Source organism: Solanum dulcamara, chromosome 7 (genome assembly GCF_947179165.1).
Source record: "Solanum dulcamara chromosome 7, daSolDulc1.2, whole genome shotgun sequence".
NCBI classification, from domain to species: Eukaryota; Viridiplantae; Streptophyta; class Magnoliopsida; order Solanales; family Solanaceae; genus Solanum; species Solanum dulcamara.
Genome location: NC_077243.1, coordinates 76,045,411 through 76,061,303, shown reverse-complemented (window position 1 = coordinate 76,061,303; position 15,893 = coordinate 76,045,411). Strand labels below are relative to the sequence as shown.

The 15,893-nt window shown below is 32.0% G+C and overlaps 2 protein-coding genes across 5 annotated transcripts; one reads left to right on the top strand and one right to left on the bottom strand.

The window, feature by feature from the left end:
- The first annotated feature begins 3,923 nt into the window (after positions 1 to 3,923).
- LOC129896528 (NEP1-interacting protein-like 1) lies at positions 3,924 to 7,535 on the top strand. Its single transcript, XM_055972453.1, has 5 exons — positions 3,924 to 4,232; positions 5,534 to 5,712; positions 6,160 to 6,243; positions 6,333 to 6,500; positions 6,590 to 7,535. Exons 1-5 carry the CDS (start codon positions 4,064 to 4,066, stop codon positions 6,710 to 6,712), a joined length of 723 nt encoding a protein of 240 aa, XP_055828428.1. The 5' UTR covers positions 3,924 to 4,063; the 3' UTR covers positions 6,713 to 7,535.
- A 1,520-nt stretch (positions 7,536 to 9,055) lies between these two features.
- Positions 9,056 to 14,822, bottom strand: LOC129894412 (probable protein phosphatase 2C 60). 4 transcript variants are annotated; one of them, XM_055970098.1, is made up of 5 exons: positions 14,732 to 14,822; positions 13,357 to 13,787; positions 12,746 to 13,113; positions 11,029 to 11,265; positions 9,056 to 9,635 (listed from the first exon to the last, which is right to left on the bottom strand). In XM_055970098.1, exons 2-5 carry the CDS (start codon positions 13,673 to 13,675, stop codon positions 9,366 to 9,368), a joined length of 1,194 nt encoding a protein of 397 aa, XP_055826073.1. In that variant the 5' UTR covers positions 13,676 to 13,787; positions 14,732 to 14,822; the 3' UTR covers positions 9,056 to 9,365. The 4 variants fall into 4 exon arrangements, with proteins under 4 accessions (XP_055826073.1, XP_055826075.1, XP_055826072.1 ...); XM_055970100.1 differs by lacking the exon at positions 14,732 to 14,822 and adding an exon at positions 14,349 to 14,698 and having other exon boundaries at positions 12,746 to 13,080; XM_055970097.1 differs by lacking the exon at positions 14,732 to 14,822 and adding an exon at positions 14,349 to 14,697.
- Positions 14,823 to 15,893: the final 1,071 nt, after the last annotated feature.

The window sequence follows — 15,893 nt, the reverse complement described above, 5'->3', positions numbered from 1 at the left end:
ACCTAACATTCATATTTCATAATATTTATCTAGATTATATTAAAAAAAATTAGGATTATATTTTTTGCCATGTAACACAAGAGTTAAAATCAAAATTTAACAGTAACTAAGGGATCAAAAATTAACTATTTATAATAAGTTAATTGCCACTCTTGTATTTTAATTCATTTCCTAAGTGTAGTTAGCTACAAAATCTTTCACATTATTGCAGTTGACTAGATCAAGTACTTTAGGAAAATATTAAAATATTTTTTAATTTTTTATCTTTGATTGATCAAAATTAAATATTTTTTTTTAGAAAAATAAGTTTTTTAAAAATAAGCAAAATACTCTCTTTAATGAAATTAAGAAAAAAAGGTTCTACCAGTGACATTTCGAGTTGATTATTTTTTCCACATCCACCTAACGCCCCCAACCTCTAACACCTCCCCTTGACCATCCCACCAAGTACCTCAATCCCCACTCCATGTCACCCCAATAGTGTTTTGCAAAATTATATCTAAATATTTTTGAAATAATATTGCTTCGTTTACTTACTAAACGCTAGATTTTTTTAATAAAAAAATTTATTTATTTTTCAAGAATTTTTTTAATTCATACCAAACACACCCTTACAACAATAACATACTCAGTGTATTCCCATAGAATGAGGTCTGAGGAGAGTAGAGTGTACACAAACCTTATCTCTATCTCAGATGTGAGATATAGAGATCGTTTCCGATAGACCCTCGACTCTCAAGACAAAAATAAATTAGAAAAAAATATAATAAAAGTATAAAAGACAATAGATAGTAGCAGAACAGTACTACAATCAATAAATATATCAATTTAAACCAAACACAACCTTAATATAAAATTTAAGAGGAAAATTCAAAATTGAATATTTCTCTTCTTGTTAATTAATTATGGTTAATAAAACATTGAAAATGAAGGTATAGGGGTACCCTTTTTTTCTTCTTAGGGGCCACAAATGAAGAAAAAGTAAAAGTGCATAGAAGTGGGCCAATCTCCAAATTTGATTTATGTCCATCACAACTATTATTTTATTTTATTTAGAATAATAAATCAATAAAAATAACGCAGTAAAATTATAAATGAAACACAATAGATCTTTGTAAGTTCATTTTCCCCCATCTATTTATTATATAAGTGAATATATAAAATCATTTTTTCTAATCATCACAAGTAGATCTAGAGAGTTGGTTGCAGGTTCACGTATGAGCGAAGCTAAGATATTAGAAGGTAGTTTATTTAAATATTTTTTATCAAAAAATTATACAGTATATATAAGGGTCAAAATTGTTTTTTTTTTGTGCATTACCACTAGAAATAGAGGTTTTTTTAAGTGTAAAGTAATGAGAAATTTATATTATAAAATATAATTTTTTTCATCAATTTTCACCCAATCGACTTACCGAAAAAACGCATTGTGAGAAATATAATTTTTTCGTATGAAAACACTACTTTATTCTCATAGATTCAACCAAAAAAAATGTGGAAATAATTACTAAATAATTTTTGATGGAAAATTTCAATAGAAATTTGTGATTCTTAATAGTATGTATATATATATATTTCTAATGTATTCACATGACACAAGATTTAAGAAAATAAGAAAAACTTTTGAATTTTGTATTTTTAAATTAAAAAAATATCAAATATATTAAAATGTCATTTAATCTTGTCATTTAAAGTTGAAAGTTGAAATTAAAAAAATTATCAAATTTTTTTAAAATATTTCATTTAAAACGAATAAAAAAATGACAAACAGAATAAAAAAAAATATATCTATTTACGAAATTCAATTATTACTATAATATTAATTTGAGATCCTCGTATTATAGACATCAAATTCTAAAAAAATTATATTTTTGTTGACAAGTGGACGTATGATAGTGGGCATCAATCCCAATGTTCATAGTACATAATCCTTTGTCCTTTTTTAATTTAGGGTCCACTTTTCCAAAATGAAAATATCTTTGCCATTAGTAGCATGTCATAAAGTTCACAAACATCTATCCAACTCTCACCCAACCACATCTACAAGTCTCCTGTTTTAAACTAAACAATTACGACGGGGCGGAGCTATCTTACAATCAGTAATTTCATTCGAATTTATTTTAGTAAAAAAATATATTATTTATATGTGATTAAAAATAATTTTTATATATATATATATCAAACTCCCTTCAACTAATTTATTAGACTATTTTTTTAGATTTTGAATTTACTTACTAAAATTCTGACTTCGCCATTAATAATGGGAAGAAAAAAAAGGTACTATGAACAAAAGAATCTCTTAAAAAATAGAAATTACATATGTACATTCATTTATTCTTTCTTTTTTAAGTGTACACCAATAACAATAGTAATATATTTGATATAGTTTTAAAAATATAATTAAGAGAAAATAGAATGTGTGTAAATTTTATATCTATCATGGAATAGAGAAGGTCTTCTTTTAAATGTCTTATGTTTAAGATTTGCTTACTTGAATAATTTGCATAGACTCACCTAAAAGTATATTCTTTTTGGCTCACTTTAATTGTCGTTCTTATTAAAAACTTGTTCAATTTAAAAAATCAAGAAATAATTCATCACTTAGTTTTTAATTTATCCTTATTATTATAGTGATATCTCAAAGACTCAAAACATTAAATTTATTATTTTTCAAAGAGTAATATAATAAAATTATTATTTTATTTATTGCTTCTTAGGAGATATCCAAGTCAATACTGGAAAAAAAAATGAATCAAAATAGTACTATTAGTTTTTACTTTTACTCGTACTCAATAAATGTCATGAAGAGAAATTAATGCGATGAAAAAGAGAGTAATATCAAATTGAAGTCAAAGAATAAATAAAGATAATTTAGTTAAATAGGTTACTAATTTTTTTAAGAGGCATGAGAAATAAAATATTGTTATTAAAATAAATTGGGGAGAGAACAACATTTTCATTCTAAAGGTGTGCACAAATTTAGGTTAAATCATCAAAAGGTGTAGTGTTATAATTAAGCCAATGAAATCTTTTTTGATTTTAAAAAAATTAAAACATTTATAATGGACTTTTTAGGTATTAAGGATTATTTGGTTTGTGGACTAAATTATTTTGGAACTATAATTTTAAAATTATAATTTTTAGATTAATTGCAACTCCTTATTGAATACCTAATACCAAACACTGGAAGAAAAATAATAATTTAAAACTTTATTCCTTAGGGTGAAAAAAAATTATTAAAAAAGAGAAGAATGAAAGAAACTAAAGTGACAATGTGAAGCCTTTTGGCTTTTGCATGTGAGTATTTGCCTCAATTTGGTGGATCATTTAAACCCAATCTTTTTGTCAAAAATAAAGACAATTCCCATTCAATCAAATTGCTTTGAAAAAAACAACAAGGATTGGTATAGTGACAAATATTTTTTATTTTATTTTATTTTTAATCAAAAAATTTGAATTCAAATATTAAGCATATTTATTTGGCTAAAGTTTCACAATTCATTTATCTTAAAAAATATTTATTAAAAAAGAATAGTAGAAAGTCATCTTTGTGTTTGACTAATTAATTCGTAAGTTATTTTGAGCTTAATGTTTTAAAAATGATATTTTTAACTATTGAAAATAGAACGAGGTTATTATTCAAAAACACCTATTTTTCCTCTAAAAACATGACCAAAGTTTGGCTTCTTAAAAGTTTGGTGAAACAAACTAGAATCGCTTTTGTTAGAGAACGCTTTAGCCCTAATATTTTAACATAAATTTTTTCTAACACAATTCTAAATTTAATTTATCCTCATTATTGATATCAAATTAGAAAAAAAAAAACTTTCTTTTTCTCATTACCCCTTTTGTTTCTGTCATGAGATAAGAGTGTGTGTATGTCAAACAAAGCTATAAATGGTAGCTGGTTTTGTGGTTTCTTTTCACCTTCACAATTCACATCACCTTCTTAACTTTTTTTCTCTTTATATATACAACTACACACAATACAAAATATACATTGAATTTATTACTATATTTTCTCTGAATTTTCTTTGGAAAAGTAACAAAGAAAGAAAAAATTATGGATTTTTATACATACCCAAGAAGTGCTTTAACTTCTTCATCATCAATTATGTCTTCATTTTGTATGAGGGATTTGATTGAAAGAGCCAAAGATTTCTTCAGATTTGCTGTTTCTACTATTATTGGAAATGTTTTCTCTGCAATTTTCACATTTTTCTTTGCATTAGGTGGGTATATTATTATCAATTCTTATTTCCAAATTTTGTCTATTAGATTGCGACTTTTTTTTTATTTTAGATCAGATTTTAAAAATTTATCTTTAAATGAATTATTTTTTGGGATTCGTGTAGTTTCTTTTCCTTCCATTTTTGTTACTTTACTTTTGTTGGAGTTTGTGTTATGTTACATCTGTTAGTTTCTGTTATTATCTGTTTATTTCTTGTACTTGTGTTAATTTTTTTGGGATGCTTCAGACTATTTTTTATTTTGAGTCGAGATTTATTGAAAATAATTTTTTTATTTTTAGGCTCAGAAATCCAACTTTAGGTGGTCATTATGATCAGAAACTCACTCTCTGGAGAATTTTATTGACCAACAGAGTTAAGATTTGAGTATAGTTTATTTTTTTGGGACCTCATTTTATGGGAGTATACTGTATATATGTTGTTTGTCTTTTTTTTTGGGGAGAAATTTCACTTTTATGATTTTTTTTTAAATTTTTTCTAATTAAAATGCATATCCAAACATAATTTTCAAGTTATAAAAATCACAACTTTAAAAATTCAATTTTTTGAATTTCAACTTCAGAATCTATGGTCAAACGAGAGCGAAATTTTGTGTATGCATTTTGATAAGGGTTTGATTAGGGTTATTGGACTTTTCCCCTTCCAATTTTCAATCTAGCTATCTTGTTGATTGTGTCTTCACCTTGAATTTAGGGTATGATATTATTGAATTCGAGTCCAATCATAGGCGGCGGATTCAGGTTTTTAGCTTTATGAGTTTAACCTTTAAGGTTTTAGCATAGAACTCATTATATTTTTAAAGTTATGAGTTAAAGAAAGAAAAGAGACACTTTTAGAACTTGTGGTCTTAATGATTTGTGTGGCTATACAAGCTTTTCATGTAAGAGATATACAAATATGTTACAATATTTTTTTTTCCCGGATGGACTAATAAGGAAATAGTGTCAAAGTAACTGAAATAGAGGGAGTAGTATTTTTGTTCGTCATTTGAGTTAATAAGCTAAAGCCAGATAGTCTTTTGGGATTTTAGCTTTTTTAAATTATTGAGTTTTAAATTAATAATTTGTACATATTGAATGAATTTCTTAAGACAAATATAGAGTTTGGACCGAAGTTACTAGGTTCAGTCGAACTCGTATGTCAGATAGTTATATGATTGAAAGGAAACAGATTCTAAAATTTGCAGTAAAATGGAATGAAATGGCGATTTGTAGATTGGCGGGGTGATTATGTTTCAACTGATGATAATGTGAAGGTAATAATAATGGAATGTGTTTTTGCAGTGGGCACCTTATTAGGAGCAATGACAGGAGCTTTGATAGGTCAAGAGACGGAAAGTGGATTTATTAGAGGTGCTGCGGTTGGAGCCATTTCTGGTGCTGTTTTCTCTCTTGAGGTCTTTGAGTCATCTCTGTTACTATGGCAATCGGATGAATCCGGAATTGGATGTGTTCTCTACTTGGTAAGCAACATAGCACCTTTTCTCACTGATACTTCTGAAAGTTTAGCTTTGTAATTTTGTAACATCTGTATCAGATATCAGTATATTAAGGAAGGATTTAAGACAAATACATCGAGAGTGTAAAGAAATTTTACACCATCACGTAATTGAACTCGTTATAGCATGTCATATACCTTTTAGTTCACGTTACTAATAAATGCTTATTAAGTAGAGTTACGTGCAACTGCTTTTTAAGCGACCTGATAATATTTTACACTCCCAGTACATGGAAGTTAAACTCCGATGACAAACAATCTCCTGATCCAATAGTTAAAAATTGTTTTCCGCCCATCGCTCGCACACGAAAATAAGAAAAAAGAAGATGAAAATTATTGTATGTAAAAATGACAAGCTATGTTACATACTTCTTAGGTATATGGTTAATGATGGATCTCTTGAACTGTACAGATTGATGTAATAGCTAGCTTGTTAAGTGGTAGACTAGTTCGTGAGCAGATTGGTCCAGCGATGCTTAGTGCAGTGCAAAGTCAGGTATCATATAACATAGCTGCTAGCCATTTGGAATTCCGACAACAACTTAAACTCACTTGATTTGCTGACTCTTTCTTCTCGTTGATCAGATGGGAGCTGTTGAAACTGCTTATGAAGAGGTGCCTAACATTTTCGATACAGGTGGGGCAAAAGGTTTGCCTGGACATTTTGTGGAGAAGATTGCCAAGGTTGTAATTAGCAATGACAACAATGTGGATGATACAGGGGAGAGAGTCTCGTGTTCAGTCTGCTTACAGGTAAATTACGTTTAACAACATTTATTTGCTATTTTTTCTTTCCGTTTGTGTTATTCTATTGATTGTGTGGTTATGACTGATGTATCCAGGACTTTCAACTGGCGGAAACTGTTAGATGTTTGCCACAATGTCGTCACATGTTTCACCTACCGTGCATAGATACATGGTTGCTAAGACATGGCTCGTGTCCATTGTGCAGACGGGATCTATAGGTGGTTGTACTCGGTAAATAATTATAAGGTTATTTAATTTCTTCATACTTGCTGATAAGGATTCCCCCCTCTATGTCTGTCATCACATACAATATATCGGGGAAACCTATGTAATTAGTGACAAATATACACTTTCCGGTATGGTCATTGTAGTCGATTACCATCCTGTAGAAAGAATTTTGAGCTATTATAATGCTCACTACTTCAACTAAGTAGTATTTTTGTATCAGTTCGCTCATGTTTTGTGCAAACGTCATGCAAGAATAGGTCTACTCTCTTATTAGTTACAGAACGTATGAGTTTTTAGTGAAGCTATGTCTAAGAGGATAATCTGTTTATCCTGTTAGACGGATTTGTGCGTTGTTTTGGATGACCATAATGATCGAGCTATTGTCTGGGTGTGGAATTTTAGCCCCTTGTATTGCTTTATTAGTTGAAAAATTGCTATGTAGGTGATTTTTTCAGTTAAGGAAGCCGCGAATTAATCAGCACACAGATTGTCTCCCTGTAAAACTGATGATGTTTAGTCTCTGTACAAAATCATTACTTCATGCCTGGTTGTACCAATTGCAAGAAGTTGTTGCGTGTGGTAGTTATTGTTTCATTTTCCGTAGCAACGATTGGTTATGTTTCTTGACTTCTGTTACTGAAATAGTTGGATATCTTGAGGCTGCAAGTTTCTTAGTTTAAACATTTAGTTGAGAGGCTTCAACAAGATCTTTCTTTGGTAGAGTAACTGCATGGTAGGTAGGTTGCATCTTTCCAGCTGTTAGTTCAGTTATCTTCATTTTATGTAAAGAAATGGGCAACGACAATTGCATGATTTCTGTTGTCTGATCATATTCGAAATTATGTATCTAGTTATCGTACTTTTACCTAGTTTTGTAGCAGTCTGGTTGCCACACTAAAGGGTTTTCGACAACACTTCTTTTTGATAACCATAATGTCCAAGCCGGTACAGAATGGAAAATGGAGCATTGGAGTGAAAGTCTTACTTATGACCAGGACTGACTCCCGATTTCATCTCCTGACTTGAGACTCAAACTCCATACCCGACCAGGATCGTACTCACAACCTGAAACTCGGCTATCAACAGAGATTCGGGACCTGACTCCCAATCTTGAGGTCGGTTCCTGGGGTCAGGTGGGGTCATGGTGAATTGTACTTTAACTTCGAATGAAATGCAAATAAACAATAATGTGGAGTATATATTGCAAATTGGTTGTCCAATTGTTGGAGTTCTACTTTACTCATGAAAATATAGGTAAGTGTGAACCACCTGTCTTTTACCCAACTCATTTTGTCCCTCAACCCACTTTACCCATATAAAATATGCATGTCTCAAATTATTGCCTAATTCCTATTGGTCTGTTTTCAATCCACTCATACTTGATCCAACTCACCCAATTGCCACCACTATTTATGGGTTAAAAATGTAGTTATTTATTTTTTACATTTGTCGTCTCCTCATAAATGATGTTAAGATTGATCAACTTATCCTCAAAGTAAAAAAAAAAAAGAGATAGAACAAAAACACTTTGTTTCAGTGACATTTAATCACAAGTTTCGTGTGATAGCATGAAATAGAACAAGAACCACAATCTTGTTATATTCAAATAATTGTGCTAAAAACTATTCATGGTTGTAATGTATATGAAAAGGTGAAAAGAACCTTCAAATTTACTATTAGTTAGTAGATAATATATGAATTAGAATTTATGATTTGAACATGTTCAAAGAACTCATAATCTTGAACCACCATAGATAAAGTCATTCCATTTAGTATGAGATTGCTTCACACCTCGAGGTGCTTACACCACTCACCTATCTCGATCTGCCTCTACCTGTGCTCCATCATAATTCTAGCCCATTACATTATGGGACACTGCCACTTCTGAAAAAATGCCAATGAAAAATGCAGAGTACCAGATTACAGACTTCAAGATGGATGCTCTCAAAATTTATATTGCTCGGACTCTCCTGTTTCACAATCATGTCTGATCCTCCAAAAATGTACTGCTTTTGAAGGATCCGACATGCACCCGACAATATTTTAAAAAAATCCGACCAACATAACTAGAAAAAGGGAGATTTCACCAGAAAAATCAAACATTGATCCATATTATCAGTGTTCACCAAGCAAAAAAAAAATAGTGTAAAAAATTCAACATTCAAGAATCAATCTCCAAAAACAAGCAAAATACTCGTGTAGATGTAGGACGAAATGCTTCGACAGCAACAAGTATATAACATCCGCCATGGCTACCGTCTTTCTAATTCTGAGGTATCGACGATGATACCTAATACAATGAGAATATGATACGAGGAAATGGAAAGAAAACAAAAAAAAAGCAGCGGAATAATCTTTCATTTGTTGTTTTACACCATTTACAAGATGAAACTAAAGAATCAAAGGGTGTGTAAGCGAGGAATATGAACTAAAGCAGACACGTTCATACTCGAGAAAGAATCTCTACAGTAAATTCTTTGATTCTTCTTTTGCTGCTCGAAAACCAAACAAAGCACCTGTTCCATGTTAAATATAGCATTGTACATCAAAAGAATAAATTAGTGCACCTTCTATCGTTTTTTTTGAATCTCTCACGAGGAAGTTTTTGAGGACATAGCGAGTATACAATAGATTAAAAAGTTTTTAAGTGGAACCGAGTTCTATAGGAGTAGCACAGGGAGCCAAACTTTTTGCTGGAAAGTTCATACCACCACCTCTCAGAGATAAAGAGGGCCCCCTCAACGAGCTCGCCCTACTTACAAGATCTGAATCTAGAAACACAACTATGACTGAGATATCGTCGTGAAAATGCCTCCTAACACCACGATCGATCTTCTTCAGATCTGAATACCTCATCTCCCTTTTCTTTGCTGCTTCTTGTAACGCAGTTTTTACAAGCCTCCGAGCGCTTCCCTGAAGGTTGGAAACTTAGGAACATGTCATTGCTATCAATAAGCAAAAGAGTAAACGCATAAATATTTATCCCTCACCACAATATTCTTCCATGCCAGAAAGCCACACAAGTAAGACTATAACTACACATTGCAGACGGGAATTTGGCAGGGATGTCAAGTACTCACTCATCCATTCTAACAACAACCACCACAACATACCTAGTGTAGTCCCACAAAGTGGACTATGGGGAGGGTAGAGCGTACGCAGACCTTACCCCTACCTCAGAGGTAGAGAGGTTGTTTCCGATAAACTCTCGACTCAATGAAAAACAGTCTAAAGCAGTCCTGAAAAGAAGTAACGGAAGTACAAGAACAACAGATGATAACAAAAACAGCACAGTAACATAAACTACAACAAAATGATAATCAAGGTACAAGGAACAACAGATAGTAACAAAAGTCGAACGATAAGAAATTACAAGAGCAATACTACGAGTCTACGACTACTAATATGAACTGACAACAAGACAACGCATTGCTACCTACTAACCTTCTATCCTAATCCGTGTCCTCTACACCCTCCTATCTAAGGTCACTCATCCATTCTAACATGGGAACAATTTAGTTCAGAATTCTTATTTTCACATTACTTGACAATTTTTTTTTTCATCTGTTAATTTGGTATATTCGTTTGTGGATTTGCACTCCTATAACTCTTTCTTCCTCCTGCAACCATTTCCTAATAAAATGTAAGAGGAAATGTTGATATCTCGACACCTAAGCTACCCAGCCTTTAATATTGTTATACTATGCTGCATATTTCAAGAATATCAAAATGTCATGTCCGAATTACATGAATAACACGCCATCCAATAGCAATGGCCTAGTAACAACCTGTGTTTTTACCCCAAAGAAAAATGATAAGACGAAAAGATAAAAACTAAAGTTTTTAAGCAACATATATTTTTGCTTTTCATAAAATACAAATGAGGGATCTAGAAGTGTTCATTTGTTCTTTATAAAAACGTGGACATTCCTGAAACTACCTGAGCTCTTTACACAAGTTAGCTAATAAGTGAATACCAGGAGTCATATCAACAATAATGGTGTGATATTTAGAACAGGAAATATATTCCTCAATGCATTTTGATCTAATATCACAAGAAACAAACAAAAAGTACATCATAAGTTGCTAGAATAGCACATGAAACATGATTTTGGAAAGACATAAAAACAAGATATGTTTAACGAGACATTTCATCTACACGATATTTAGAACTTTCAATGTTCACCACCTAAAGCCAGCAATACAATTCTACTAGAGTTGATTTGCAGTGGTAAACTTCATATGTGCAAAAGAAATATAAATTGAAAAGAAAGGAAGAAAAATATCCTGTAGTCAAAGATCTTACGCTTCGGGGGCTATTTTGTACTATATCAACTGCTTCTTGATTGCTAAGATGTTCCCAAAGACCATCAGAAGCTAATATGAGAAATTGATCATGTGGTTCAAGTTCTTGAACAGTAATTGATGGATCAGAGCTCAAAATGGGCCTTTTAAAAGGTTCGCGCAACCGAAACTTCGCATACAATGGCTCCCTGTTGTATTCAGGCTTTTTAAGGTATATATCACCAATAGATCTCGAAATCTGCAAGATGAATTTAAAATTAAAACTTATATAAATAGCTTGGTGCCAGAAAACAAGTAAATTCATCTCAATATTGTGCGGAATCTTTGTAAGAATATAAAGCAGGATCTAAGAACAGGGAAAAGATCATCATAAATTGAATTAATAGCTCTTAATAAGAATATTATATATCTCAACTCCTACAGCACAAAATAACCAAATAGGTATAAAGGGTGACATCTACATCTGTCACATATAATAACCAGAATGATGAATCAATGGATTGAGATAAAGGATTTCACGCACATAGTACAACTACAATTTAATCCCAACCCCACGGAAGAAACAAAGAATGGCCTTTCCTTTGACCTTTCTGGTCTTTAGCACATTATTGAAGTAAACGATCCGTTCTAACGCTTGACACGTGGCTGCTTGAAGTTGAAACATGCACCTATACTCGGGTGACTAATTAAGTACAGAAGTTACTGTTGTTCATATGTCACAATAAAATCTTTTTTTTTGGTCTTTTTGTGCATCTTCTACGGCTATTTGGTATGTATTGATATGCCTTTTTTACTTTTTATAAGTGTGTCTAGTCTTGAATTTTCTTTTTTTGAAATTTTGTAATAGCATATCAGGTCAGTCGACGGACTTATCAACCATGCGGTTCGTGGAATTTCAACCGATTGTGTTTGGGAGAAATCTATCCTAGCTAGGCAGATAGACAGACTCCTCTCCCACTGCCAACAGAGAGCATAGGTTAAGCCAGTTTTGTCATTCACATAATTCTGCATTTACTGATTGATCGCGCGAGTACACATCCAGTCAGCATAGCAAATGAGGAAAGCAATTGTTGGTTCAGTTGGTACTCCACCTTTTGATGGTTTAATAAGAATTATTTTCTATCATCATGAATTAATGTGGAATATACAGTGTGTGATTGCACTTCAATGAAAATATCAAAGAAAAAATATGACTGTTTGATCCTCTGGAATTGCAGATAAATTTGCGAGAAACAGGACAAAAATTGGCGGCGAGCAATAGATCAACCGATAACTTGAGTCATTGCAAACCACCATCCACCCCATGATAAAGGAAACGAATAGCAAAGCAAAAAAGAGTTTAAAATATTAGGAAATATAAGAAATGAAGGAAAGATTTTAATTTCTTCTGGTTCAAGGAATCTAAAACGCCTATCTAAGTCAAAAGCCAGCTTAGAATAGGAGACATGGTACATAAATACCCTCCATGCATAAAAGAATCTGATAGGATGCAGAAAATAGTGTGCAATAATTGCCCTTGTATTCATTGCTAAGACCAGAGGACAGATGACACACTAATAACTGCATAAGTGACTAATGAGTAATAACCTAATCCATCAACTATAAAATGTTTTGGACTATAAAGATGATACTAATCATATGTTTCCCTCGGAAATAATTGCAAGAATTAGAAACTATATAAGCTACTCTATCCACAAATCATGAAACACGATATATACCTGAATCAGACCCTTTACACGCCATACGTTATGCTTCAAAACCACTATCTGCGGGTCATCTGGATGCATTGAATGCAACTCCTGTCTGACAGATTCGAAACAGGCGTTATGCTCAGCTGAAAGCTGGATGGCAAGAACCTCCCCTGTAGCCCTCACATGCCTTCCCAAAACAGCTCGGGAATCACCAAGGTTAGCAACATACAGGATACCATTGCAGATCACTACTACCAGACAGCAAGATCCCACAGCAGCCATCTGTGGTTTCAATGTCCATTGCTTTGCAACCAGAGAAAAGAATCCGTCTTCTGTAGCTTGAAATGCTTTCCGTATTACATCTACAGACATAGAATTTTGTTCAGCTGCAAACCCTACAAGAAAGTTGCAGACTAATTAATTCAAACTACAAATTTAAATGGAAAATAATCTAATATAGTAGATATTTTAAATTCTAAAAAGTATATACCCTTGCATTTTTATTACAATTTTTTTTTTAATGAATAGCATTTAACTAACTTAACAGCACCATTTGGAACTACAAACAAATTAATGCAATTCAATACTTGGCCAATGAGTAGTTTGGTCAATAAAACAGGTCTAGTATGTATGCTTACTCTTGAGGTGCTGAAAGAGGTGATCATTGATATATCGTGATGTCTCCGGTCCACCATGACCATCGTATATCCCAGCAAACGTTCCATAGGGGCCCGAATCAAGCAAGCTCAAAGAACCCGACTCGATCTGGCTTTGATCCTCCAGCAAATTATTTGCCTGTACAACTGCCATGGAGAACTCACCAATCAAGTGTTGACCACTATCCTTATACCAAAAAAGTCCATCTTGCCGTCCAGCTGCATCCGAACCAGCATGTACAGAATGATCCGAGGATGGCCGCCAACAGGCCTTCAGGAAATTTATCAGCCTTGATAACATCCCTCATTTCATTTCACTTCTGCCTACCTCCAGTTGCTCAACACCAAAAAACAAAAAAATATGCAGCAACAGCCTAACTAAAACCCTAATTATATTATTATATTCTCTTATCCTGCATACAAAAAAACAAGCATATAACAAGAACTTCAGCTATATAGCTTACTTCAAGAATCATATAGCTGCAGAAAGATCATAGCTTTAACCAAGAAACAAACAACAACATACCCAATATAGTCACCACAAGTGAGGGTCGAGGGAGAATAGAGTGTACGCAGACCTTACCCGTACCTTGACAGGCAGAGAGGCGGTATCCGATAGACCCTCGACTCAAAGAAAACAATAAAGATCATACCTTTAACCAATGAACCACAAATCTGTTCACAGAAAAACAGAAAATTCCAAAACCCAATTTCAACAACACAGAATAAAATTAAGCATGACCAACAACCTGGCAATTTCTAAGATCAGCAATGACAAGAAGCAACTAACCCACTACAGTAAAAACCCACATCCCAAAATGAACAAAACAACATAAAACCAACACCCAAATCCTGAAAGAACACAAATCACATAAAGTTCACAGCCAAAATTAAGTAAAACCCACATCCCAAAAAGAACAAAACAGCATTAAAACAACACCCAAATCACATTATGTTTACATCTTTAAGAATACCTGCTGAAGAATATAGGACAAGAAGACTTTGGTGTTGTGATTTAGGCCTTTATTATGCTATCTTTTTGCTTTTCCTAGTAAGTTACCGAATCCCTTCAACTGATAGTGACTAAGATCTAAATAAAATATAACAATCCATGTGGGTCTGAAAGTGTTAGATCTATAGATCCATCAAAGCAGCCCCTTTTGTATAACCACAAAAACAAACATGAGTCTTTTTTCCAGTTTTTGATTCCTTTCTCTCTCTCTCTCTCTCCTCTTGTTCTAGTAAAAAGGAAAGGGAAAAAAGAAAATTAAAATATTAAAGAGGAAACAAAGAGAAGGAGAAGAAAAAGATAAAAGTATAATAATGAAGAAAAAAGGGGAAGGGTCTTTCCCTTTACCTGTGTGTGATCAAACCAACTGAAAGATCTCACACACACTCTCTCTCGCTCTGGTGTTTAGCGGGGGGAAAACAAAACCCCATTAAGGAAAAACCCAACAAAATTATTAGTAGATGGTTAAAAGAGAAAATAACAGAAGAGATCAACGTGATCCAAGATAAAAATGAAAAAAAGTCATATTAGAAGTATTTTCTTAAAAAATAGACTTTGTAATATATGAATTCAAATTAATCAAATTCTAATACGAGTATGACATTTCGAGACTAAAAATCAATCTAAAAAAATAGACTTTATGTTTGGTTGGATAGGTTCAAAGTAATTTTTTCAATATTTTTTTGAATAATTTTCATCTTTTAAGTACGGAGGAATCAAAATTTAAAGTTTATGAGGTTGAAATTTTTGTTTTTTTAAGTTATTAAATTTAAAATTAATAATTTGTATTTATGTAATAAATATATTGATATAAATATAAAATTTAAGTCAAAATTATTGAATTCGATGATAATGTAATCGAAGGGCTCACCCCTACCTTCAAGTATTTAATAAATTATGTTTGTTAAATTTGATATGAATTGTGAAAAAAAAATAGTATGAAGGCATATTTGGAGGTGTAATTTAAGCAATTATTATTTAGTAATATTTTTAAAGTTTGACGCAATCTTTTAATATGTATTTTCTAATATATTTATCTTTGGTGTCTAGTATATTTTTATATTTGTTTTTGATATCTAGTATATATTTGTGTTGTGATTTCGAGGTTTGATAAAAAATTTCTGGTGTTTTTAATTAATTTTTTCAAATCTAACCGACAAAGTTTACTAAAATATTTTATGGAAATAAGAATACTATTTTTTTTGTAATTTTAAAAGGATTTGACAAAGTTTACTAAAATAGAAATTCACAATTTTAAGTATTATTTTGTGTGTTAGTCCATTGATATTTCATAAAAATAGTTGAGCGACTTTGTCGGCATCCAAACTTAGCTAGACTACGTCTCACAGGCCCGGTGATTAGTAGTCGTTGCAATTTCATTGATGGCGCCTCTTTTTTTTAATCGTTTTGATGTCACAAAATAAAAGTTTAAGATTTAAAATATTTTTCGAGTGTATTTCTGAAAATTAGTCGGGCTACTCAGTTAACCCCCAAACTTAGTCAGGCCTGA

Coding starts and splice junctions, on each gene's coding strand:
- LOC129896528 (XM_055972453.1), top strand. CDS start 4,064: ATGGATTTTTATACATACCCAAGAAGTGCTTTAACTTCTTCATCATCA. Junction 5,713..6,159: donor TTGGATGTGTTCTCTACTTG/GTAAGCAACATA, acceptor TGAACTGTACAG/ATTGATGTAATAGCTAGCTT. Junction 6,501..6,589: donor CGTGTTCAGTCTGCTTACAG/GTAAATTACGTT, acceptor TGATGTATCCAG/GACTTTCAACTGGCGGAAAC.
- LOC129894412 (XM_055970098.1), bottom strand. CDS start 13,675: ATGTTATCAAGGCTGATAAATTTCCTGAAGGCCTGTTGGCGGCCATCC. Junction 13,114..13,356: donor CCTCTTTCAGCACCTCAAGA/GTAAGCATACAT, acceptor ACTTTCTTGTAG/GGTTTGCAGCTGAACAAAAT. Junction 9,636..11,028: donor TACAAAATAGCCCCCGAAGC/GTAAGATCTTTG, acceptor TCCAACCTTCAG/GGAAGCGCTCGGAGGCTTGT.